General features: G+C 43.5%; 1 protein-coding gene and 1 pseudogene across 1 annotated transcript; both read left to right on the top strand.

The window, feature by feature from the left end:
• Window positions 1-365: 365 nt before the first annotated feature.
• On the top strand, window positions 366-18,302 carry LOC136455593 (uncharacterized; annotated as a pseudogene).
• A 1,206-nt stretch (window positions 18,303-19,508) lies between these two features.
• LOC136454069 (uncharacterized) lies at window positions 19,509-23,587 on the top strand. Its single transcript, XM_066454622.1, has 11 exons — window positions 19,509-19,756; window positions 19,861-19,908; window positions 20,399-20,449; window positions 20,701-20,820; window positions 21,441-21,586; window positions 21,711-21,858; window positions 21,961-22,044; window positions 22,574-22,689; window positions 22,777-22,835; window positions 22,914-23,004; window positions 23,092-23,587. Exons 1-11 carry the CDS (start codon window positions 19,687-19,689, stop codon window positions 23,317-23,319), a joined length of 1,161 nt encoding a protein of 386 aa, XP_066310719.1. The 5' UTR covers window positions 19,509-19,686; the 3' UTR covers window positions 23,320-23,587.
• The last annotated feature ends 1,519 nt before the right edge of the window (window positions 23,588-25,106 follow it).

Here is a 25,106-nt window from a genome sequence, read left to right as displayed (position 1 = left end):
TCGACACCTTGGGTTCGGCGGCGTGAACCGTGGGGGCAGCATCTATTCTGTTCCATCTGATCACTTTGGCAAGTTTGAGTATACAACAAGGGTTGTGGGGTGGTGTCCTCACGTAAAATTCCGGCGTTGCTTAAGGTCAAATTGGTGCGGTGGTGTTGGCGGGAGAGTGTCCTTGGGCTCAGGTTTCGAGGCATGTCCTCGTGTAAAATTCCAAGGCTCAGCCTCACTCTCAGGCGGTGGTGTAGTGCCTAGCAACGGTTTAGGAGGAATCATCCAAACCAGTTGCTCGCGCACGGTCTTCTTGAATTGTGATCACTGTGGCTCCAGTCAAGCCATCTAAGCAGACATCTCTGCTGTTGGACGCCATGTCCAGGAAGTCTGACGAGGAGCAGAATTTCATGGAGAGGGTCATGGACCAGTTTGATATGTTGGTCACACGAGTCAACGAGATTGGTGCCACCCAGACTCAGATGAAGCAACAAATGGATATTCAGGCTGCTGTCATGGATGAGTACACCAGTGAACAACATCTTATTGCTCAGCAGGTGAAAGCCAATGGGGCAGTTGTAGCCCAACTGACATTGCAACAATTTGATCAAGGAGAGATGTACAGAGATGGGGAGTTCACATCTATCACCTCAGAGGACAGTGACCATCAGGCTTTGGAGAATATCTTTGCTTCCAAGAAACCACCACCAGAGGTTGGTCCTTCCAAACATTAGAAACCACCACCAGAGGTTGGTCCTTCCAAACATCAAAAACCACCACCAAAGCAACCAAAGCACAAGGATGACAAAGATCCTAAATTACCCAACCACTCAATGCCTAAGATGCAATTCCCCAAATTTGACGGAACTGACCCAAAGATTTAGAAAGACAACTGTGAGAGCTATTTTGACCTCTATAAGTTGCCTGAAGGAATGTGGGTGACTGCTGCCCGCATCCATTTGGAAGGGAATGCAACTAAATGGTATCAAGCTTATAAGCAGAATCATACCTTCAAGAACTGGAGCCATTTCTGCTCAGTGGTGGAAGAGGAGTTTGGGTCAGATGATTTCAGATCAGCTCTGAATGATCGTTTGGAGCTCAGGCAGCAAGGCCAAGTGGAAGAATACACCACACAGTTCCAGTCCCTGCAATATCAAGTCAACATGCACAATTCTCAATATGATGATATATTCTATACTACGCAATACATGAGGGGTCTTAAGGACGAGCTCAGGGGTACAATAGAAGCCCAAATGCCTACAACAGTGCTCAAGGCGTCAATCATAGCCAAGATTCAGCAAGGGGTACTTGAGAGAGCTAAGGCTAAGCAAACCAAACATCATTATCAACAAAGAACTTACCAGCCACAGAGACAAGATATCAAACCATAGCCACAAGCTCCTTCTCTCTGGCGTGATAGGCAACTCAAAGATTATAGGAAAGCAAATGGTCTTTGCTATAGCTGTGGAGAAAAGTATGTTCCAGGACATATAGAAGTATGTACAAAAGAAACAGGCCACAAGTCAATGCCTTAGTCCTCAATGACCTGGACAGGGAACTGTCAGATGAGGTCCTTAATGATTTGGCTGTAGAAGATGTACTACAGGACAACTTTGGTAAATTGTCTCTCAATGCTCTCTCAGGGACTGATAGTGTTGACTGTATCAAGCTAAAAGCAAGAGTGAAAGACAAGACCATGTTGATTCTTGTTGATAGTGGCAGCACCCACAGCTTTATAAGCTCCCATTTTGTTCAATTGGCTCAGTTGCTTGTGGTACCTATTCCTGCTAGACAAGTGAAGTTAGCAAATGGTTAGGTGATTATGACTAACAGCAAGGTTTGTAAGCTACCCTGGTTTTGCCAAAGGTTCCACCTTGTACATTGACATGATAGTATTGGATATGCACCCCTATGACACCATTTTAGAGTTTGATTGGCTCACTGCTCATAGCCCAATGAATTATGATTGGCAAACTAAGACACTGGAATTCTCTAAAGGTGATAGAACAGTGCATTTGTAGGGTCTGCAACAGTCACCCTTATCCCTAACTGCTATCTCAGCAACAAAGGTCTTTAATTCAGCAAAAGGCAATGATGTGTGGGCGTATGTTCTAGTGGATCAACACAAAGACACACTCAATCCTCCAAACATTATTTCTTCCACTAAGTCTGATCAACTCAAACTGCTACTTGCCAAATACAAAGATGTTTTTACTGACCCTAAAGTTCTACCACCCCATAGGATACATGATCACACAATACCTTTGTTGCCTACTGCCATACCTGTCAACTCTAAACCTTACCATTATTCTCCATTTCATAAGTCTGAAATAGAGAGACAGGTATAGGAACTGTTACAAGTGGGGCTGATTACTCATAGCAACAGTCCTTTTGCTTCCCCTGTTTTATTGGTAAAAAAGAAGGATGGTTCCTGGAGGCTATGTGTGGATTACAGGAAACTCAATGATCTAACCATCAAGAATCGTTTTCCAATGCCTGTGATTGAGGAAATTCTGGATGAATTATCAGGCTCCAAATATTTTACCAAGTTGGATTTGAAGGCTGGCTATCATTAGGTGAGAATGCAGCCACAGGATGAGCACAAGACTGCATTTAAAACTCATCAAGGGCATTATCAGTACAAAGTGATGCCATTTGGTCTTACCAGTGCACCTGCTACATTCCAATGCATCATGAACCATATCCTCCAACCCTTCCTCAAAAGATTTGTCCTAGTATTTTTAGATGACATCCTCATCTACAGCCCCACTATGGAGGATCATATTCATCACATGGACTTAGTCTTTGAGCAGCTGAGAAAGAACCAGTTCTATGTGAAAAACAGCAAGTGTTCTTTTGCTCAATCAAGTTTGGAGTACTTAGGCCATATTATCTCTAATAAGGGAGTCTCTATAGATCAGAGCAAAATTGCAGATATGCTTAAGTGGCCAGCCCCTACAGACTTTACTGAGCTAAGAGGATTCCTGGGGTTAACTGGATACTATAGGCGGTTTGTGAAACACTATGGTTTGATCACTAAACCCCTAACCAGTATTCTGAGGTTAAAACAGTTCACATGGACTGAAACAGCACAAAAGGCTTTTGAAACAGTGAAACAAGTGATGACTACAACTCCAGTCCTCCAATTACCTAATTTCTAGGATACTTTCACTATAGAGATAGATGCCTGTCAAGATGGCATTGGGGCTGTTCTGATGCAAAAGGGCAAACCAGTAGCATATTTGAGCAAAGCCTTGGGGGAAAAAACATAAGGGTCTCTCCATATATGAGAAGGAATTTTTAGCTCTCATTATGGCTGTTGAAAAATGGAGGCACTATTTGGAGAGAAATGAATTTATCATCTTAACCGACCATAAGTCCCTGACATACCTCAAGGAGCAAAACCTGCATTCTGAGATGCAGAGGAAGGCTATGACTAGACTCATGGGTCTCTATTTCAAGATCATATACAGGCAGGGTAAGGATAATGCTGCTGCTGATGCTCTGTCAAGAATGGCTCACCTCTTAGCAATACAAGCGGTATCCTCAGTCCAACCAGCATGGTTACAAGAGGTGCTCAACTCATATACAACTGACTCAAAGGCTCAAGACTTGCTTCAAAAATTAGCCATTAGCAGTCCAGATGAAAATGGATATAGTTTGGAAAAGGGACTCATTAAACATCAAGTTCAAGTCTGGATTGGTAACAACTCTGCTCTGCAAACTAAGCTCATTGCTGTCTGCCATTCTAGTGCCATTGGGGGGGGGGGGGGCATTTAGGTGTTGCTGCTACATACTACAAACTAAAAAAACATTTTGCCTGGAAAGGGATGAAGCACCAAGTGGAGGATTTTGTGAAACAGTGTGCTATCTGCCAACAGTCTAAGCATGTCCACCACCATCCTCTAGGTCTCTTGCAACCTCTCCCAATTCTTGATGGCATCTGGCAAGACCTTTCTATGGACTTCATTGAAGGTTTGCATAAATCTGAGGGTTTCAGTGTTATCTTGGTAGTGGTGGACATATTCGCTAAATATGCTCACTTCATACCCATTAGACATCCATATACGGCAAGTTCTATTGCTCAATCATTTATGGACAATGTAGTTAAATTGCATGGTTTGCCAAAAACCATTGTATCTAACAGAGATACAGTGTTCCTCAGCCATTTCTGGACAACTCTATTTAAACTGTACAAAGTGGACCTCCATTTTAGTACAACCTACCATCCCCAGTCAAATGGATAGACTGTAATAGAACCGACCAATTATACAAAATTAAGTAAGAAAATCATCCACCAGAGCAGATGATTGAACAAACTTAAGCCCGTATAACCCAGTAGTCCGTGAAATCACGAAGGATTTCAAACCAACTCGTGTCCCAGCCATGATCGTAATAAGTTTAGCGGTCACCATCACAACTTACATAAAAGTCCGCATCACAGATACATCAGAGTTTAAACATAGTTATTACAAACCAATTCGAATAAAGTAGCGAAAGTCATTTGTTCAAACCACACACACACTCACGCGGAGTTTAAATATAGTGCCAGCGAATGATCATCTCCAACAAAAGCATCAGATGAGACATAAGGAATGACCATGCCCATGGTCCTAAGCATCACCCATCGTAGGATAAAGACAGTTGATATAGTAGCCGTAATACATCTGCCCATCTGCAACAAGTGGGAATAAAACCCTGAGTACGAGAAGGTACTCAGCTAGACTTACCCGACATAACCAAAAATAAATGACACCAAGGATTATGAAGGGCTTTATAGTAGGGTAGCTGACTCATTTGCAAAAAGAAGCATTTTTAGCATTTCGAGAACCTTTAGAAAAGCATTTTTGTCAAGTTAATTATTATTAACCTGTCGACTAGATTTGCACCTATACTAGAGTGAACATGTGATTAAGCAGATAATGATAACCAACGATCATTAAATAACTTCCATACTGTCATATTCATTAAAACTGTCCAAGTGTTCCATAAACATTTACTACGATGAAGTAACTCAAGTCAAGTGCTCACTATCCAGGAGCGATGGCAATTCGAATCGATTCCTAACTAGCTGGTGATTTATTCCTTACACAAACCTCACTCACCCGCTAAAGTGAGATATTGGTCACCGAGTCAACTTTCCAGGAATCTCGAGTTTGCCAGGAACCACATGTACCCGGGGGCCGACCGACTGCACTTTGGTCTTATCATCCTGCCCCCGTGTCCTACCACACCTGCTCCGGCACAGTGCGTTGCGGGCAATCTACTCGGCCCGAAAAATTTCCCAGCTTCGCGGTCGGAAGGTACTTTATCCGGCCAGCTAAATATAAGGCATGCGTTCAACATGACTTGAGGCCCAACAACGGTCGGTCCTTAATCGACACAGACGGAAACACTACAGTCCAAAACTCTGCAAGTCTCCGTCCGGTCTCAACTTCATTTAACACTTAGTTATACCATAACTTTATAGTCATTCAAGCAGATCCAGGTAACCACCTATAGCTCGCAGGTGACAGGAAATCACCCGACTTCTACCGGTCTAAGCCAGCTAAGCATTGACTCGACTGCGGATACCAGGGTAACAAGGATATAGTATAACAAAGGTAAACAAGGTATAATGCAGCAACAGTTGCAAACAACTCCTGAACGTAATGCATCAATTAAAGTAAAGCATTTAATTAAATAATTGCAAACCGGGAGAAAAATGCTCCGGGGCTTGCCTCTCTCGAAGGAGCTCGGACGGTGATCGGGGCACTCTGGGAATTCCTCAACGTCCTCCTCGTCGGCTTCTGGCACTTCCTGCGGCTGCACCTCGAGCTGCTCCTCGGGCTCCTCGGGTATGACGACTGGATTCTCGGTTTGCGATCCTGTATGATGCAATGCGCATAAGTGATTATGCACACGGTGCATCGAAGAAGATGAATGCAATGGATATGTCAAAATGCAAGGTAGTCAACATCATCCAAGAAACTATACTACAAGCACATGTCATCTACTGCATTCTCTTCTACTTCTAATATGTTAAGTCAACATATCTTATGAAATGCTTCAAAGATACACCAAAGCTTTACTAATTTCTTAATTATACTTAAAGCAACACTTGCTTAAACCCTAATTAATAATAGGTTTCAATAGCAACATATATTTCTGATGCTCCTAAAAATCTGAAAAAATTACAGTAGCATAATACTATCCTAAACAAACTACCATAAAAATTTCATGGCATTTGGATAAGTAAACTATCCTACACAAAAATGACAAGCTATAGCATAAAAATGAGCATGAAATTACTTTGTACTATGAAAAGTGTCAAACAACAGAATTAATATTTTTCCTAGGTTCTCCATAGCATATAATAACTGTCCAAAAATTATCACATGCATGTTTTATACAAAGTTTGCTCTCTAGCAAAAATAACAAAAATCAGCCATTAAAGGTACTTGAACTACACCTAAAACTTTTCCCACAGTATATGCATGAAACATATTTTTCCTAGGAAGTAAATGACATAAGAAGATTAACAAACTTGAAATCATATTTTTCTGAAGCCTATAGATTTTTCTACACATTTTTCAAGTTATCAGCAATATACATGATTAAATAAAATCCTACGAAAAAGTACCCCAAAAATGACATGCAATAATTTTCCTAAGTAGATCTGATGATAAGAAACCTAGCAAAATTTGTCTCAACAAATTTGGAGCCATATAACTCGAGATCTACATTTTACAAGCTATTTAATTCATTTCTGAAAATCATTTTAGAAATCGTTTTGAAAACCAGCCGACGAAAACGCTGGGTTTACCCGGATCTGTACCCAAGACCGCTCCACAGAGACAGACAGGCGGGACCCAGCGGGTCAACCGGCCCCACTAGTCAGCCGACCGGAGGTAGGGGATGGCCTGACCGGCCGGATTTTCACCGGCGGTGAGGTCGCCGGCGGTGTGGTTGCTACCTACGGACTCCACAAGGGAAGGCGCACTAGCTGGTGCTACTTGCGTGGCCAGAGGACCACCAGAGCTAGGTGACCGGCGGTCATGGCGCGCGGTGGCGCTGCATGGTGGCGGTGCGCGTTCGTTCCGGCGCAATGGTGGCCGGAGCGGCGACTTCGGCTCTCGATCGAGCTTCGCCATTGCGAGGCGGGCACGGTGCGCACGAAAAGAGGAAGAGAGGAAGGCGGAGCAGGGCTGGCCACGGAGGCGTGCGCGATGGCCGAGCTCCGGCGAGTGACGGCGTGAAGGAAAACTCAAGGCTAGGCCTCACCTCCGGTCGATACGCGAGGCGAGCGGGTCCACAGCGTGGCGCGCGAGATGGCAGAGCTTGTGGCGCGAGAAGGCAGGGAATGGTGCGGTGGCTGGGGTGGAACGCGGCGGCGAAGGGCGCGGCGGCGCTGAGCTGCGCCGTGGCTGCTGCTGCCTGCTGCGAGTAGGAGGGAGCGAGCGGAATGAGGCGAGTGGGGAGAAGCGGGGCGCTGGCGGGAGCTTAAGCGAGGCGAGCGGGCGGTGGGACCCGCACGAGCGCCACCCGGTGGGCGGCGTCGGCGTACGGTCGCCACGCGGTGGCCATCGCCTGAGCGCGGTCGGGGCACGGCGCGCGGCGCGCGGGAGGGAGGCCGAGCTGGGTCGGGCCGGCTTGCGAACTGGGCCGGGAAGTGAGGCGCAAGGCCCACGAAGGTAAAAACAAGATTTTTCAAATTAATTTGAATTCCTTTTTCATTCAAACGAAATTTTGGGCTAAATCAAAGCAGTTTCAAACTTTGGACCAAAAATAAAAGTTGCTCAAAATTTTATCCTCTACAACTTTGATTTTAAGACCAACGTCCAATTTATTATAGATTTTGAATTATAAAATTAAAGTAAATTTTGACTCAAACCCTAATTTTTGGAGAATTATTTTTAAAGCAAAATTTGGCATTAATTTGAATACAAACATTGCTCCAAAAATTGAACTAAACATTGCTAGATGATTTACAATAGTAGCCAACCATGTTTTACTAATCTAGCAAGAAATTCGGGCAAACACAACTCTAAACAAGTATATGCAACATTCATGTTTCACGAGCATGTTTCATATGTTTCGAAACAGTGTTTCAGTTGTTGTTTACATGATTAGGCATGTATGATTAATATGCTTTATGATGCATGCTATGCATGATTTGCAGTGCCTAAATGTAGGCTTAACACCGGGGTGTTACACAGACTGAGCGAGTTAATCAGTGTATTGAGATATATCTAAGGTGTGCTATTCAAGACTCACCAAGTACATGGAAGTCCTGGCTCTCTTTGGCTGAATTATGGTATAATTCTTCACTTCACTCAGCTTTGGGATGTTCTCCTTTTAAGGCTTTATATGGATATGAGCCTTCTCTGGGAGCTGTTACATCTGTTCCACCAGATATAGCAACCTTAGTGACTGACACTATAGAGCACCGACAGTTACAATTAGAGGCTTTAAAGCAGAGCTTGGAAAGGGCACAAAACAGAATGAAGATGATAGCTGACAAGAAGAGGACTGATTTCCATTTCAATGTGGGTGATCAGGTTCTATTGAAATTACAACCCTATACTCAGTCATCAGTGGCTAATAGGCCATATCCTAAGTTGGCCTATAAATACTATGGACCATACAAAGTTCTGGATAGAGTCGGTACTGTTGCCTACCGTTTGGAGCTTCTTGCCAATTCAATGATCCATCATGTCTTTCACATATCACAACTCAAGCCTTTTGTGCCCAACTACACACCAGTGTTTGCATCTCTACCAGTTACAACTGATCTGGAAGCGGCTGCTGCAGAACCACTATCAATCCTGGAGCGTCACCTAGTGCAAAAGGGTAATACATCAATCCCTCAGATCAAGGTGACCTGGACCAAGCTGCCTCCATCGATCACCACATGGGAGGACTACTACGTGCTCAAACAACGCTTTCTTGATGCACCAGCTTGGGGACAAGCTGATTCTCAAGCGGGGGGAGATGTCGCGCCTGGAGACGCTATCTGAAGAGGTGCTGGACAATGAACAGGGAGAAGAGGCGTTGGAAGAAGAAGGCGTCTTCATATCTACGTTTACGTATTTATAATAGCTGTTTTACATGTGTGTCGCTGTTTTGTGGACCCGAGTGGTCAGACTTGTAAGGGGAATAAAACACCCCGACACCTTCTGTAAGAACGATCGAACTCGTATTCAGTAAAACTGAAACTCGCCAAGGCAGAGGGCTTGCCCTGCCGGCGACCTCGTTTCGTATATCCGCTGCGTTCGTGCTCACGTCGGCGGCGATCCCTCGTCGACGGCCAAGGGTGTGACACTCTTCCGCCGCAGCCGGCGTAGGCGGCCCCAACCCGTGCTGTGCGAAGGTAGTTGACCCTCCCTCTTCTCACCACTACGCCGCATCCTGTCTTGTTCGGTTCTTGTCTTCTTCATTGACGTCTCTTCATTTTGGGGGAATTCCCATTGGGCCATAAAAAAAGATCGCAGGTTCAGCGGTCTTCAGCGCCACTAGTCTAACTTTTTCGTATCCTCCATGTCACTTTCGTCATATTGGGCTCTAATGCCGTCAAACAAGTGTGAAAAGACGAAAATACCCTTAAGTCTAAATATGTTAATAATTTTTTTGGGCATCTTAACGACTTCAAATAAAAAAACTCAAAACTAGAAAGTTGTAGATCTCGTCGAGATCTATAATTTTCATATAAAAATTATTTTCATTTAATTCCGTAAAAAATGATTTGATATGATTAATATATCTTAAAAAAATCATATTATTGAGGTGTTAGAGCCTAAACTGACGGAAGTGGCATGGAGGACACGAAAAAGTTGGAGTAGTGACGCTGAAGATCGTTGAACTTTTCCAGGGGACATAAGGCATTACGATCTTTTTTAATGGCACACAGGGAATTGTCTCCATTTTTTGGGTGTTTTCTTTTGGGGTTTGCCCATTTGGGTGGGTTCCGCAGCTGTGGAAGAAGTACCAGAAATTGGAGACGAGCCGGACGGCGCTGCGGGAGGCGGTGAAGCTCCTGCAGGCTGAGAACGAGAAGCTGCACAAGGAGAACTCGGAGCTCAGCAAAGGTTCCTAATGTGTTCCCTGATTTCTTTCCCAGTGTGCTGCTTTCTTTGTTTTCTTTTTCTGCATTGCAATTCTAGTTACAAATAGAAAGAAAAGATCACCCTAAGTATGCAGAGGTAATGTACATGTTCAGTCTGTACACATTGTATCTAGTAATTCTTGACCTACATTTTGTGAATTTGTGTAGTTATACTGTTGATTTTTGTGATTTATGCTGAAAGGCAAGTATTTTGAGAGTTTTACCCGTGTACCGTTAAAAAAGATGGTCATTTCCTATATGCCACTAAAAAGTTTAGGCGCATCCAGGAGCCATGACACTTTATTTTTTTCTCTCCCAAGCCATTCCGTCCACCTTCTGTTTGATTTTCACCGTTTGACAGCCCTGACATGTGCGGCCGTACTCGGCGGCAGCCATGCGGGGACGTCGGCGGAGGAGGACACGGAGTCGTCCTCGGCGGCGGCGGCGGCGGGGAGGTCGGCGGAGGAGGCGGAGTTGGAGCGGTCGCTGTTGATGGAGAGCGAGCTGAGGTCGGCGAGCGCCTCGATCTCGAGGTCGAGGGCGCGCGACGACAGCACATGGCGGAACTCGTCCTCGAGCCGCGCCATGGTGACCTGCACGGCGCCGCTCCTCACCGCCGAGGACGACGAGAGGCGGCGCGGGCTCCCGACGGCCGTGGGCGACGGCGGCGCGAGCCGGCGCAGGTCGTCGACAGCGCGGAGGAACCGGTCGGCCTCGGCCCGGTCCCCGCCGCTGTCGAACAGCATCGGCTCGTCCCACGCTGGCGCCCACCGAGGCCAAGTCCCACCGCATCACCACCCGCTTCGCCGCCTCCAGCTCCGCGACCGATCCGTCCATGGCTAGCAAGCTGGGTTGACTCCTCGCCTCCACCACCTCCTCTACTGTTCCTCTTCCTCGATCCGAAGCTGGCCTAGCTGGCTGGCTCTGCCGCAGCGGCCCATGGCTGAAGGTTGAGAAGATCTCTTTACAGTTTATCCCTACCCTTTCTATCTTATAAATTCGTTGTATAATGTGTCTTGTATAGCCCCTTGTTAAACTTTACACATCTCGTTTGGTCAGCGAGGTGAGGGCATTTGGGACTTTTTTCAATGCAGATTGACACCGTTAGATGGAAAAGTGGACGGAATGGTTTGGAAGGGAAAAAAATAAAGTGTCATGGCACCTGGGTGCGCCTGAACTTTTTAATGGCACGTAGGAAAGGGCCATCTTTTTTAATGGTACACAGGTAAAACTCTCAAGTATTTTGGCTCTTCCTTTTTCATACCAAGGCTGCACTCAAAGAAAGTGAACTTTTTCCTTATAAAAAACTCGACCTGAAGGGGTTAAGACCGCCCCCACAACATTCCAAATAAGAAGAACTTCTCACCAGGCCAAGAAAACCCCCCGAACCCCCGACCCACCCTTACACGGTGGCTTTCCGTCGCTCAAGTGAGAATTGGGACAGTGCCCCCCAGTGCTTTGGATATGGGACGGACGAGGGGATTTTTTTAATCTCAGCCTGAAATTCGCTCCCACGGGGAGTCGAACCTGAAATTCGCTCCCATGACCAACTAGACTAGAGGCCCTTTGGCAACTTTTTCCTTATAAAAAACTACTTCTATAAAGTATCTAATACTCTAGTTCTAATTTCATAGCATGCTAGTAGGAATTTTAGCAGAAGGTGCCTATCACAGAGAAGATGCCTTTCAAAGTATGTCTGATTTCTCATTAATGCTTCATGTATTCGTTAACATCATGTTTGATTTCTCTTCAATGCATCATTTATTTGTTAGCATCTATTAGCCCCCCGATTTTATCCTTACCGTAGTACACTCTCAAACACTTGATTACGTGATTTGATGTCACCCACCCGAAGCATATGTAATTCTTGATGAACAGTTATGTGCATCGTGCATGCATCTTGAAACCATTCTTATGTGTACCATTCTTTAATGTTGTATTCTCTCTGTTTTTATCTGTGATGAGTAGTGTTCAAGGAGGAACGCCTCCGAGGGGATTCAGCAGAAGCAGCTAGGGCAACTGAGTCTGATGCCAGAGATCTACTGGAGAAGGAGATAATTGAATTAAAGACACAAAATTCGAGTTTGAAGCAAACACAAAATACCTGCAAAAATAATGATGAATTTTTACGCATCTCTGAATTGGAGGAAGAAAATAGAAAGCTCATACAGGTGTTAGGAGAAGAAAGGAAGAAGATTACTTCTGAGAAGAAAAATTTTGAAGAAGAAAAGTGCAAAACTCTAGAAATGCATAGGATATTGAAGTCAGAAACACAGAAGTCTGAAGAGTATAGAAGAGTTGCTGATACGGAAAGAAAAGCTGCCAATGATTGGAGAGCATCATGTGAAAGGTCGAGGAGTGAAGGAAATGAAATCAGAGCACAGTTGACTGCTCAGGTTAAGAAAACAGAAGAAATGCTTAAAAGGGCCAAAGCGAAGAAGCAGAAGGTAGCCAGAGAAAAGAAACGTGCTGATTCAGAGAAATCATTATCTGAAAAGAACAAAGCACTTATTGAAGTTGAGAAGAAAAAAGTAACGGAAGAGAAGTGCCGTGCTGACAATTTATTTGCAAAGTTAGAGGAGCAGAAGAAACTCAATGAACATTTGCGAACTAGCATACAGGTTGAAACAAAGAATGCAATAGAAGAGAAAAAACAAGCAGACCATTTGTTCCAGAAATTAGAAGAGGTGAGAAAACAGACTGAATATTTACAGAGAAAGGCAAATGAATTCTCTGCAGGTAGAGATGTAATTTCTTCTGGCAAGTAAGGGCGGCGACATGTTGATAGAACTTCTGAGAGTGCAAATGTAAAGCTTCTCAAAGAGAAGCTTAAGCTGAAGAAAGAACAACTAAAGCATGTAAAGAATGTCTCCAAGCTAGATAAAGCAAAAACTGCTTTAATAAGAAGAGAGCGTCAACGTTTCAAGCAAGACTGGACGCAGCTACTGAGTCAGTTTAACATGCTGGATGACCACCTTGCTCGCGGTGTTGAAGGTATTCATGTCTTAACAGAGGTCTGTATCCAGCATGCTAGTTATTACTGTCTTCATCTATGTCTGTGAAGGTAATTTTGGTAAAAACAAGAATATCTTAGCAATAGGTAATAATAGTTCTGACATCCTAATAGAACAATGAACTGTTCTTCATCTCTATGCAATTTGGCATTTGTTCATGGACTTTCTTTCTTCTAATACTAATAAAATAATTGATTTGTTAATCAAATCATAGGGGGGCAGTCATTCCATCTGAAATAGCACCTTTTCTCAGTCTTCATTTTGTCCTAAAAAATCTTCTTTGTTTTTCAAAGTATATGAGTGGGCCAGTGGGGGAAGCGTCATAAGGCCTTCCATAGCGTGAGAGGTGCTTGAAACTGTACAGACGCTTGAAACTGTACAGGCTAGCCACGCCAGTGATGCCTGGTGCAATTCCTACTCACATTGTGCAGCCTCGCTTCTTCCCATTTTAACATGCCTCACAACAGTACAAAATGGCAGGATGACAATCAATGCCCTGCTGACCTTTCAAGCCATTCCATGTCTGCATGTGGGCCCTTGGTTTTGTTTAGTCTTCAAGCATTGGCTCCTATACTTTCGCCGCTCCCAGAAATTTTGGCGTGGGCATCGGTTGTCGTAGTGGTAGGAGCGATGCTCAAATCGTCTCTCTACTATTAGGCTTCACTTCAAGCGTACACTGCAAATGGCCTAAGTTGTGCACTTGCTAGTACCACGAGTAAATGCTTGGATATTCCTCTCTGATCACTAGCCCATGTCATTTCGTACTTGGGGTGGTTGACAAGATTATTTTTTCTCATCTAATTCCATATAGCCTGCTAGATCATACTAAAAAAATCTTATTGCATTAGAGTATTTTACGTAATTGTTTCATGCTGATGATTTTCTGTTCATAGTATCATCATTTCTTTAGGAAGCTGGCTGTTTCCACACACTGTTGCAGAAAGTTCATCATGCTACTTCTTTAGTCTGATGATAGTATCACCATTTATGCAATTTTTTCCTGGCTACTACACAAAAAAAGCTATAAAAATAGAAAATTTGGGACTCTTAGGTAAAGGGTGTACCTTTTAAGTGAAGCAATCCATGATATTTCTCCAAGGCTACAGGCCCACCCCGCAAAAAAATGTGGCACCAGCCCGGAAAATAAAACTACTCAAACCTGCTTTGTATTAGCAGATAGGGGAAATGTTGCAGTAGCCACACCTGTTTTAAAAGGGCAAACATTGCGAAAAGGGTGATTCTCAACATAATGGTAAGAATCTGTGAAACAGAGGGGATGTCTTCAATGTTGCGGGGGCTGTGACTTCACATGGCAAACATGATATACTTTTTGTCTTTATGTTTTCTGCGAATGGAATGCTGGGTCAAACTAATATATCACTTGTGTATTGTAATGTTGATATCATGATATGCATTGAAATGCCACAATATTGGGTTTCCCTCAAGATCACTGTACAGTGACTATGAATGAGCAGTTATAATTCATAAATTATGTTGTAGTAGATATCACCTGCGTATTCTTTGATCTTGTTCCTGATATATTGCATATGTTTTTTTAAAGTTCATTTATACTTGTTATGTTCTATCTATATAAACTGATGTGATTACTGGCATTGTCTCATATTTACAATTGAATCAGTATCCGGAGATACGTGGCTTTGAACAGAAGCTGCTTCCTAATGATTCAGTTCCTGCCCCATATTTTGGGTTGCAGGCTGGGATAGTTCCATTTGGCTCTTCTATCCCAAGTGAATACACTTCATATCAGTTACCCAGAGAAAGCTGCTCACGACCAATCTCAGGTACTAGTTCTCACAGAACAAAGTAAAAAAGTCAGCACAGATCTTCATGTCCAACATCCATATCTGATGAAAAATTCATGGGCTCACAGGGTAAGGATAACCTATTTCTCTCATCGACAGATGTAAGAAAAAAACAGAATTCAGTTGTTCCCGAGCTGCCTCCTAAAGTTAGTAATGATAGAGCATTGCCTCCAGAAGCATTGAGGATACCCTTGTCTTGTGGTATGGAAGTTACAGATAAAAGAGAAACGCATTGTGGTGATAGGAAGAGAAAAAGGACCAAAAGGTCTCCAGAACCCTCTGCTTATCTTCCCTCTAAAAATGATTTGCTGCATTTGAAATCAAAGGGGCATGCCGGCATGCCGCCACTTCAAATGTCACATTAGCATTTGATGATGATCCTTTGTGTCTGCAGCAAGGAAATAACACCATGTGTGTGACTGAAGGTGACATGGAAAATCACAGGAGAAAATATCTTGCTGTCTCTGATAGAGCTCCTCCACTCAGTTTCCCTTCTAAAGTGTTTTCTTGTGGAGGAATTGGCTGTGCCAGTAGCAAGTTTGCTTCATTGATCCCCTTTAAGGAAATGGTGAGGGAAAACTGCTTAAAGTTGTTCAATTTGGATGATGATGCAGATGAGGAAAAGTATAGAAAGGCAGAGGAGAGACCCCTTTCACCAAACCTGACCGTTATTCGACCCCGTAGAACTAGGGTGCCTACATATGCAGAACCTCACAGTTCGGGTAGATCTCTCAACGATTGTCCTGCCTTAGGATCTGATGCCCTTGATTCCAAGACAAGGTCTAAAGCATTGGAAGTTAAAGAGCCTGCAATTCAGAAATCGACTCAAAATTGTATCCAGCTTGACCCATCGTCAAATATAATCGAGTGTAGTGGCATTGCTATACCCGTTTTCGCGAATGATAAATCCAATGCAGCTGTCAATGTTTCTTGTAGCACCAGTTTGGTCGTAGTGCCAACGAGCGCTTCTTTTGGCAGCCTTTTGCATGAGGATGTGGCCCAGAATTCTGTAGCATCTTCTGCTGAGGGATTAGACATTATAAGCAGACCAGTGTTATCAGGAAGTACCTGCAGTGGTCATTCAAATTCCATTTTACATTTATCCAAGGAAGTGCCTACCAAAAACAGCTCACATCAGATTTGTGACAATTCATCAAGTCCTGGGCTGCAAGCTAATGTTGGGACAAGTGAAATAACAGTGACCAAGCCAACAACTCAGTCTCTACGCTTGGGCGTCATTGTGGATCTGAAAAACCTCCAATGCACTTAGTTGGATTTACAAGAATGAAAAGAAGCAACATGATGAACATATTTCGGTATTGGGAGATGCTGAGTTCTCAATCTCAAAAGCATTCTAACAAAGCTTTAGTTGATGGTCCATTGCTTGATAAAGTGTCAACTAACACATTGCTACCTACAGAGTAGGTTTGCTTGCACTTGTTTAGCTCGGGCTTTATATGCACTCTTTCATTTGCAATTTATTATAAAAACTAAATGATCTGATTTCTTTTTGCAGTGAGAAGGTTTCCCTCATATTTTCCCTTTTGTTGTGGGATATTAGGTTTGCAGAAGAAACTTTGGCGGACGGAAATTTTGCCTCATCATCTGAAAGTCTTATACAATTTAATTGCTTTCTGTCTGTTTTTGTAGCTCGGATTAGGTCCAAAATTTGTATGTTAAACTTTCCTCTCTTTTTATTCTGGTTAATAGTGAAAATGTCTGATCATAGGCTTCTATGCCTTTTAGATGTGGCCACTAGTTGTCTATGAAGGGTTTGCTTGTCATGTAGCTGTAGCATTCTATCAGTGGCCTGTTATCACGTACATGTTATTACGTAGTTCAGAATTGCTTTGATGCACACACTATGGAATGTGATGTTTTTCCTACCTTTCTTCACAACTACCCAATGCGCTTTTGTTTACATCAACAACATTGCTACTAACTCATTCTATGCTTTGATGAAGCTATTATATTGATTTGTTGATAGTCTTTGATCAGTATCATATGCTAACTCCTGGGTTACAATTTCAATTTGTTATCTTCTTTGCAGTGAAATCTCATATGGAAACAAGGTGGACCATTCTGAGAGGGGATGAGCTGGATATTCTTATCTCCTTAATTGAAGATTTTCTCCTGAACAAAGAAGTTGTAGTCTGCGAGAAAATGACACAGAAGGTTTTTGGCGCAAGCAAGGATCATGAATTAGATGATGAAACTGGTATACAGCTATCTGTTAAACCTGCAAAAATAAATGAATTTATCACGGCTTGCATTCTGTTGGCTTCAATATGTGTGGAAGTGGGTAGAGTGGACATTGTATTAGAGGTTTCATACAAAGTTCTTCAGATGGGTAAAAGTAATCTTTTCTGGACTCTGCTGGCTCTCCATGTCTTTGGTTCCATGTTTGGTGATAAGTTTCTCCCACCAAAGAGTTGCAACTTTCTCATGACAGCTATACGGTTAGTTGTCCTGCTTCTTGAGAGCAAGGACACTTCTCTGTGCCTTAACATTACCATCCTGTGCACATTGCTTGTTTAATGTGGATACGGTTTCCATAGATGGTTTCATCTCTTCACTATTGGATGAGCTGGATTTATGTTCTCTGCAGTGGAATAACCGTGCCTGCTCAAATGAAAATATCACAAGGTGCAGTTCTCATTTGGGATCAAGTGGACTTGATACCAGATGTAGTGAAACTTGTAATATCTTCAAGCAAGGAAAACTGTCTGAGGATACTCATAACTACCCTGCAGCAATTAACTTATGCTACTTCACCGTCACCGAGCTAATTTCTTTGCTCGAGCTCTTTGGGATTTATATGGTATGATCATCTGTGATATCTTCTTAATTTTTGTTCTCTTTGATATTTTTTGTTTTTTCACCAAGTATACATGCATACAAATTTTGATGCGCTAATATAACTTTTTTGGGCTGTAAGCCATTGATTCTGACTTTGTGCACAGTATTGACTTTTTATATAATCTGTTCCAGTATCGACTGATTATTTTGTCTCCATTTTTAGAGCTGCGAGTGGACATACAACAATGTCGTTGTCCGTCTTCTGGAGATTCTTGAATCGTGCATGTGCCATGACTATTCAGCTGCTCTGTTAGTACTTGTCAGCCAACTTGGAAAGTTTGCCCTGTTGCCCATATACTGTCCTGTATTGAACTGTTCCATGCTTTTATTTTTTTTATTTTATTTTCCAATGCATGAACAGAGAATCTATCACCATAGAATTCTTGATGTGCATGTGTTTTGCCATTTGACAAAATTGTTGCCACTGAAAGTAGACAATTATCAGGCCCCTTTGTTGTGCAAGTGAAACAGATTTCTGAATGGTTTGTTCAGTTAAGCAGCGAGCATCAATCTTTAGCTCGTTCCTTTGTTTAGCTGAAAGCCTATATATTGGCTGGGCCTTGACATGGGCCAGTGAAGAGCCCCGTGCAATTTTGATGTGTCCCCGCACAGACGTATTCATGGTCTTATAACATGACGTTGGATTACTCCCTTGCCTTGACAGGATGATGTTTATTCTTGAGTGTCAATGTTATGTTCTTGAGTGTGGAGAAGCAAGTAAGGAACCAAACAGTGAAGCATTCGGAGATGCAAATGCAGAACACCAGAACCAAGAAATGTCAGGGTTTGGTATGAAGTTGAAACAGGACTGCAGATTCTTGCACTGTTGGATGTCAAGCTCGATTGGTACATCAGAAACTATTGAATCAAGGATTCCGACTGCAGAATGGTGATGATGGTGTGTGGTTTGGATCTCTAGGACCCGACAGGTCTGCAATGTCATGATTGGTAGTTGGTAGATGAATGAGATCTGGAGTATGTTTAGCTGACAAGATCCTCTCAATCAAGAAGTTTTTATCCAGGTAGCTCCGTAGCTTGGTCCCATGAGAACCAACCTTTGGTTTGGTGGTAGGCAAGTCTTGTGTGCAAGAAAGTGATCCAAATTTTGATGACGACACCTTGTTGCCATGCTTTGCCCTTTTTCTCTTTTCTCGCATTAGAGGATGGAGGTAGATGTACTACCTTACCAAATTTATCCAAGAAGAGGCGTTTGCGGTTTGCCTATCAACTAGGCTTGTAACATGACGTTCTCATCATCTATGAATGGAAGCAAAATGATTTCTTGGCTTTGGCTTCGTAATGCTAGTGTGAAGTTCTTCCATATATAGGTTATAAATGCAGGCATGATCTAATGGTCGAACAGTTGCTTTTCGAATGGTTTGGATACATTGGAAGACATTCTTTGGCAGCACTATTAGGTGCAACGCTATGCTTATTGCCAGGATCTTAAGCTGTATGTAGTGACCAGACGAGGTTAAGTGGCAAAACATTTGTTATTTACCGACTGAAACTGGAATTAAACTTCGGCGACTTGCGTGCCGCTTCTATTCTAGAATTGTCATTGGCATTGGCCCATGAAATCATAATGAACTGCGTAATCCAGAGCCAATTTGGTCTATGCTGGCCCAACCCAAATAAAATGTAGGTCAGGCTCGGATCGGGTCGTGGGCTCGTGGCACGAGCGAGCGAAAGCGCGAAAAATACCCTGCCGCTGACCACCCCCAGGCCCAGTCCCCCCGACAGGTGCACGCCGGTCGCCCCGCCGCCATCTGCAAGCCTATCGTTCGCCGGTGACCCAGCGCTTGGTCCCTCGCCCGCATCCACCAGCCCAGACTGACTAGAAGGCCCTTCCTGTCTCGTTTCTGCTGCTTTGCACACGCAGTTGTGCGATCCCCAGACAGCGGCGGCGGCGGCGGCGATGAGTATCTCAGGCGAGCTTCCCGGCGAAGGATCTGACGGTGAGGAGGAGGTCTTCATCGACGAAGAAGGTTGATCAGCAGTGCTAGTCTCCCTTCTACTTACCTTTACCTTCTTACTTCCTTACTCCATCGCCAGCTGCAGCTGCTTATTCGTGCTTGCCTTACCTTGTCAGATCTCCCCGACCGCGACGAAGAAGATGACGACGTTGGCGGCGGGATGGGTACGTAGGGGTGGATTTTGTTTGGTTTATTATCTGTTTTTTTATTCGCCGGCTAGCCTCTCAGATAGTTCTTGAGGAGGTTGAGATAGTTTTTGGTCTGACATAGTTAGTGCGGAGCGATTTTCATATTCTAGTGCTATGTGATGTTCTTGTATGTATCACTTATTCACTTGATGCCTGCATCCTAAGCTTGGCTGTTCAAGGTCTCCAAGGATGCATCAATCAGACAGTTCAACTGGCTATTCTCTGTATCTATGCCTCGTTAAATAGTGCAGTTAGCTCCCTTTGTGTTACATACTCTTGTTATCTTCTTGCTACTAGTTCCATTTGCATTCTGAAGAATAACGGCTCTTGTCCTTCTGAAATTTTCATTTAGATAGAAACCTGCACTTGATGATGTGCTCAGTTGCTCACTTTTCATGATGTACATTCTAATTAAGTTATCCGGCGATGCTTCGTTATGCAATCTAATGGCTACTTTCGTTTCCAGTTGACTCAGAAGACGTCGATGATTCTACATACACATTCCAAGGCCACAAAGGCAAGTTGTTACACAAGAAAAATGAAGCTCACACTGCTTCTGTGGTGCTGACCTGCAGAGTAGTGCTATGTGTAATATGGTGCAATGATTTTCAATTTACAACCACAGATTAATATGTGCCCTGGAAAATTTGGATAGCAAATTCCATGTTTCCTATCCTAATGCTGGTATCCTACACATCTCAGCGCCTTTCTTTGATAATAATTACACTAATACTCCTTAGATCGTTCCTTCCATTTTTCTGGGTACAGATGAAATCTTCACTGTTGCGTGCAGTCCTACAGATGCATCACTTGTGGCTTCTGGAGGCAAAGATGATAGGGGATTTCTGTGGAGGATTGGATCAGAAGAGGGTGCCTTGGAGCTGACTGGTATAGTTTTCTTTGTTATTTTTTTATTTGTTGGATGGCAATTATTATCGAAATATCTCTGTACTAGCTCTGAGATCTCTGTGCTTTTATTTCGTTTTTTTATATGTGAAGTACTCCCACTCTTGATTTGTTTGAATTCATGTATGATGATATTTTTTGTTGTCTTCATTCATTATTGTTTATCCCGAACATTACATGAAATGAACTTTGTTCTTGTCCATGTAAATAGTGGTGGTACATGTATCATGTTGGTTTTCTGTATTTTGTATTGTGCTGGAATTTCATGACATCCTCATCTTCTACATGGATGTAATTCACTATCTAATTTCTATGCTTTTCCTGCATTTCGTATCTACTATTAGTTAGCCTCTTCTCATGTACTCCCTTCGTTCCAAATTATAAGACATTTTGGCTTTTCTAGATACATTGTTTTTTCTATGCATCTAGACATAGTCTATATCTAAATGCATAGCAAAATCTATGTATCTAAAAAAGCCAAAACGTCTTATAAGTTGGAACAGAGGTAGTAGTATTTTTCCATGTTGATGCATGCTCATTATTTTTCCACATTGTTGATTTGCAAGCTCAGGAAACTTACAGAATAGCCGTTCTTAATACAGGACATAAGGATACTGTCAGCACAGTGTCTTTCAGTTCAGATGGGAATTTGTTGGCTTGTGGAAGTTTTGATGGGCAAATAAATGTGTGGAATACAGCTACACGAACTCTCAAGGGAACCCTTGAGGGTTCTGGGTCAGGTTTTGAGGTGCGATATTCTGATCTCATTCAACTGAACTTATTTCCATTGTGAAACCCTTCCTTTCCATCACAAAATACATCACTATTCGATGATTAATCTCGTATTGTGACTTACATGTTTGATTTTGTAGTGGCTTAAATGGCATCCTCGGGGACATTTGATAATCGCAGGATCAGAGGGTTGTAATGTATGGATGTGGAATGCTGACCATAATGCCATTCTAAATACCTTTGCTGGACATAGTAACACAGTGACATGTGGTGATTTTACTCCAGATGGTATAATCACGGTTCCTTGATTGCTATGCATCTGCCTATTAATAAAGTTGCGGTTTGGTTGCCTATGTAGGTTTACCTATGAATGCTCTGTTCCTTGTGAAGGTAAACTTATATGTACTGGATCGGATGATGCATCTTTGAGGATATGGGACCCAAGAAGTGCACAAAGCAGACATGTTGTTCGAGGTAAATTGCCATGTACTCCCTCCGTCCTAAATTAGTCCACTTTGGCTTTATCCTAAGGCAAACTTTTTTTTCAACTTTGACCAAGTTTATAGAAAAATACATCTAGAACATCACATCAGTTTCATTAAATTCTCCATGAAATGTGTTTTTGACTTTTGTAGATCATTTATTTGAACTTGTAGGCTTGTATTCCTTCCATTCGAAATTATAAGACGTTTTTGGCTTTTTTAGATACATAACTTTTGCTATGCATTTGGATATACACTATGTCTAGATACATAGTAAGCAATGTATCTAGAAAAGCCAAAACGTCTTATAATTTGGAACGGAGGGAATAGCTGTTAATATATTTTTTCTAAAAACATAATCAAAGTTAGAGAAGTTTGATTTAGGACAAATTTCATCTGAAAGTATAATAATTTGGAAAAGAGTGAATATGTTGTAATGACCACATATAGTTTTAGATGTGCAGTGCTCAATCAAGCAGACACATGAAATTTGTTTGGTATTTCTGTTTCCCTTATTGTAGGCCATGGCTATCATTCTGATGGATTGACATGCATATCAATGACTTTGGATTCACAAATGGTAGTTAGCGGCTCCAAGGACAGTTCTGTGCACATTGTGAATGTAAACTCGGGCCAGGTAGGTGTACCTTATAGTTCAATCTGGTCTTTGTTTTTTTTTCCTCGCCATTTCTCTCCTTTTGATCAATAATTGGTGTTTTTTCAGGTTGTTGGCTCATTAATAGGTCACACCAATTCCATTGAGTGTGTTGGTATCTCGTCAAGGTAGTGTCTCAAATTAATTGGCAAATTAAATGGCAACACGATTTTGTTGCAGATTGTGACTTAATTTCTTGTCTGCAGCTATGGCTGGGTAGCTACAGGGAGCATGGATCAAAAGCTGATCATCTGGGACCTCACGCACCAATCCAGCCGATGCATTTGCGAACATAATGTGGGTCGATTGTTTCTTCCCTCTGTGTGCACTTGCAGTTTGTTCGTTCAATCATTCATCCATTCTTCTGCGCATGCATTGATGCAGGAGGGCGTGACATCACTGGCATGGCTAGGCTCGTCAAGGTATGTTGCATCAGGATGTATTGACGGCAAGGTGCGCATCTGGGACAGCCTCTCTGGAGACTGCGCCAGGGAGTTGAGTGGGCATGCAGATGTAGTACAGTCGCTGGCCATCACTGCCGACGGCAACACCATGGTCTCCGCCTCATCAGATGGCTCCGCCCGTGTGTTTGACATCTCCATGTTCAAGTGAAGGAAGCTGCATGGGACGGAGTAGATGGTTGCTATGTATGCTAGGGCTTGTTTGTGCTGCATGAATGATGATGATGGCTTGTCATGGTGATATGCCATTGTACTCATGGCCTCAACTCAAGGTGACAAGCATGTAGTGGTCCTTATAAATTCATAATATCTGTTTGCTGATGTCCAGGTTGTGTGGCTTACTGTGGGGCAGATGGTACTGCTGTGTACTTCCAGGTGAACTTTCTAGTTGATATATATCATGGACATCATTTCTTGTGGTTCCGAGTTGCAGTGCTCTAAACAACTATTCAACTTGCTGTAGCTTAATTCGAGATTCTGGGATAAGGAACCTGGGTGTAACCGTGTTCCTTATTTCCTCTCTGGATCATTATCTGAGGAAGGAGAAAATTATTAAGATTGGCAGCAGGCTGCAATTAAACGTCTCCATTACCAAATGTTCCTGTGGTGACAAAAAACAAAAAGTGTTCAAAACCATGACAAAATATAGTTCAGGCACTCGCTACAAGCGATGTCACTGGGCTGCTGACATGTCAGCTCAACTCCCCCCACAGGAAACAGTGACGCTGTAAATCTGGAACTTTGTGATGATCAAGATGATGGACGCAGCGAAGGCGATCAACGAGGTCGTTTGTGGGCTTGTGGCTAGTACTTGCAGTCCGGATCTGACGGAGCCGCGCGCCGCTAGATTTAGTGGAGAAGCCCAGTAGTGGCCCATAGGTGTAGATACACCTCCCTGAAAATGAAATTTAGCTATTAGCAACCCATCTCGGTCCTATATGCACCCTCTTGATCTAATTTGCTGCACCCCCCAAAGGCCGAAGCCTAGGCAACAACACAATTGAAATTTGGCAGCCCATAAAAGCCCGTGAGGAATCAACCACCGGCCCACCGTAAACTCTGGTTGCCTGAACTTCTATGTACATTTTTGAATGATAATAATGTTGGGAACCGTACGGACGCTCCGTTAATAGGCCACGACGCCAGCCCAATAACCTGTGCAGAGGCAAGAAAGCCCCAGCGGCATGCAGTCTGCGTAGAGGTGAGCTCACGTCGATGCGGAGGCAGGCGAGCGCCCTGTGACAGTCACTCGTGCACGACTACGCGGGGCCAGCGAGCCGCGCGGGCGACGGCGTGGAGGCAGGAGAGCTCCGTGGCACGCGCTCCGCGTAAAGGCGAGCTCGCGGCGGTGCGGAGGCAAGTAAGCCCCGATGGCAGCCGCTCGTGCGCGACGACGCTAGGTCAGCGAACCGCTTCTGAGGCACAACGCTCGGCCACTGGGTCTGCCATGCACGACGCGCTCTGCACTCGGCTGCTAGCCCTGCCAAGCGCGACGTGCTGCTGCCCTCTCCCAGTCATGCGGCCGCTGCCTCCCAGCCACGTTGCGAGGCCGATGCCTCCCTTCCACGTCGTGCGCCCGATGTCTCCCTTCCACGTCATGCAGCCGCCACCGTTGGGCCACCGCCTCCAAGTGTCGGCGGGCCACTGCCTCTGGTGAACTCCACACGCCGACGAGCCTCCATTCTCCCGAGCATCAAGTAGATGTTGCGTTGCGCTGAAAGCGCATGTTGCAAGTGTATGTTTTAATTGTTTCAGATATTTCAGAGGTATGTTTGCAAGTGCTTCTTACGGATGTTGCAAAACTAGGTCGGGATGTTGCACATGTTGCAAGAGTATGTTCTAAATGTTTCATTTGTTTTTAGTCTTATGTTGCAGTAAGTGTTTTTATGTTGCAAGTGTTTCACGTGGATGTTGCATATGTTGCAGTGGCTATACACG

The sequence above is a fragment of the Miscanthus floridulus genome, chromosome 5 (assembly GCF_019320115.1).
Source record: "Miscanthus floridulus cultivar M001 chromosome 5, ASM1932011v1, whole genome shotgun sequence".
Lineage (NCBI taxonomy): Eukaryota > Viridiplantae > Streptophyta > Magnoliopsida > Poales > Poaceae > Miscanthus > Miscanthus floridulus.
The sequence above is the reverse complement of the archived record's forward strand: the minus strand, read 5'-3'. Positions and strand labels throughout refer to the sequence as shown.

Bases quoted from the DNA above. Each gene is read 5' to 3' on its own strand.
- LOC136454069 (XM_066454622.1), top strand. From the start codon at position 19,687: ATGAGTATCTCAGGCGAGCTTCCCGGCGAAGGATCTGACGGTGAGGAG. The intron at 19,909-20,398 runs GTACGTAGGGGT...TTTCGTTTCCAG, and splicing joins CGACGTTGGCGGCGGGATGG to TTGACTCAGAAGACGTCGAT. The intron at 21,859-21,960 runs GTATAATCACGG...TTCCTTGTGAAG, and splicing joins TGGTGATTTTACTCCAGATG to GTAAACTTATATGTACTGGA.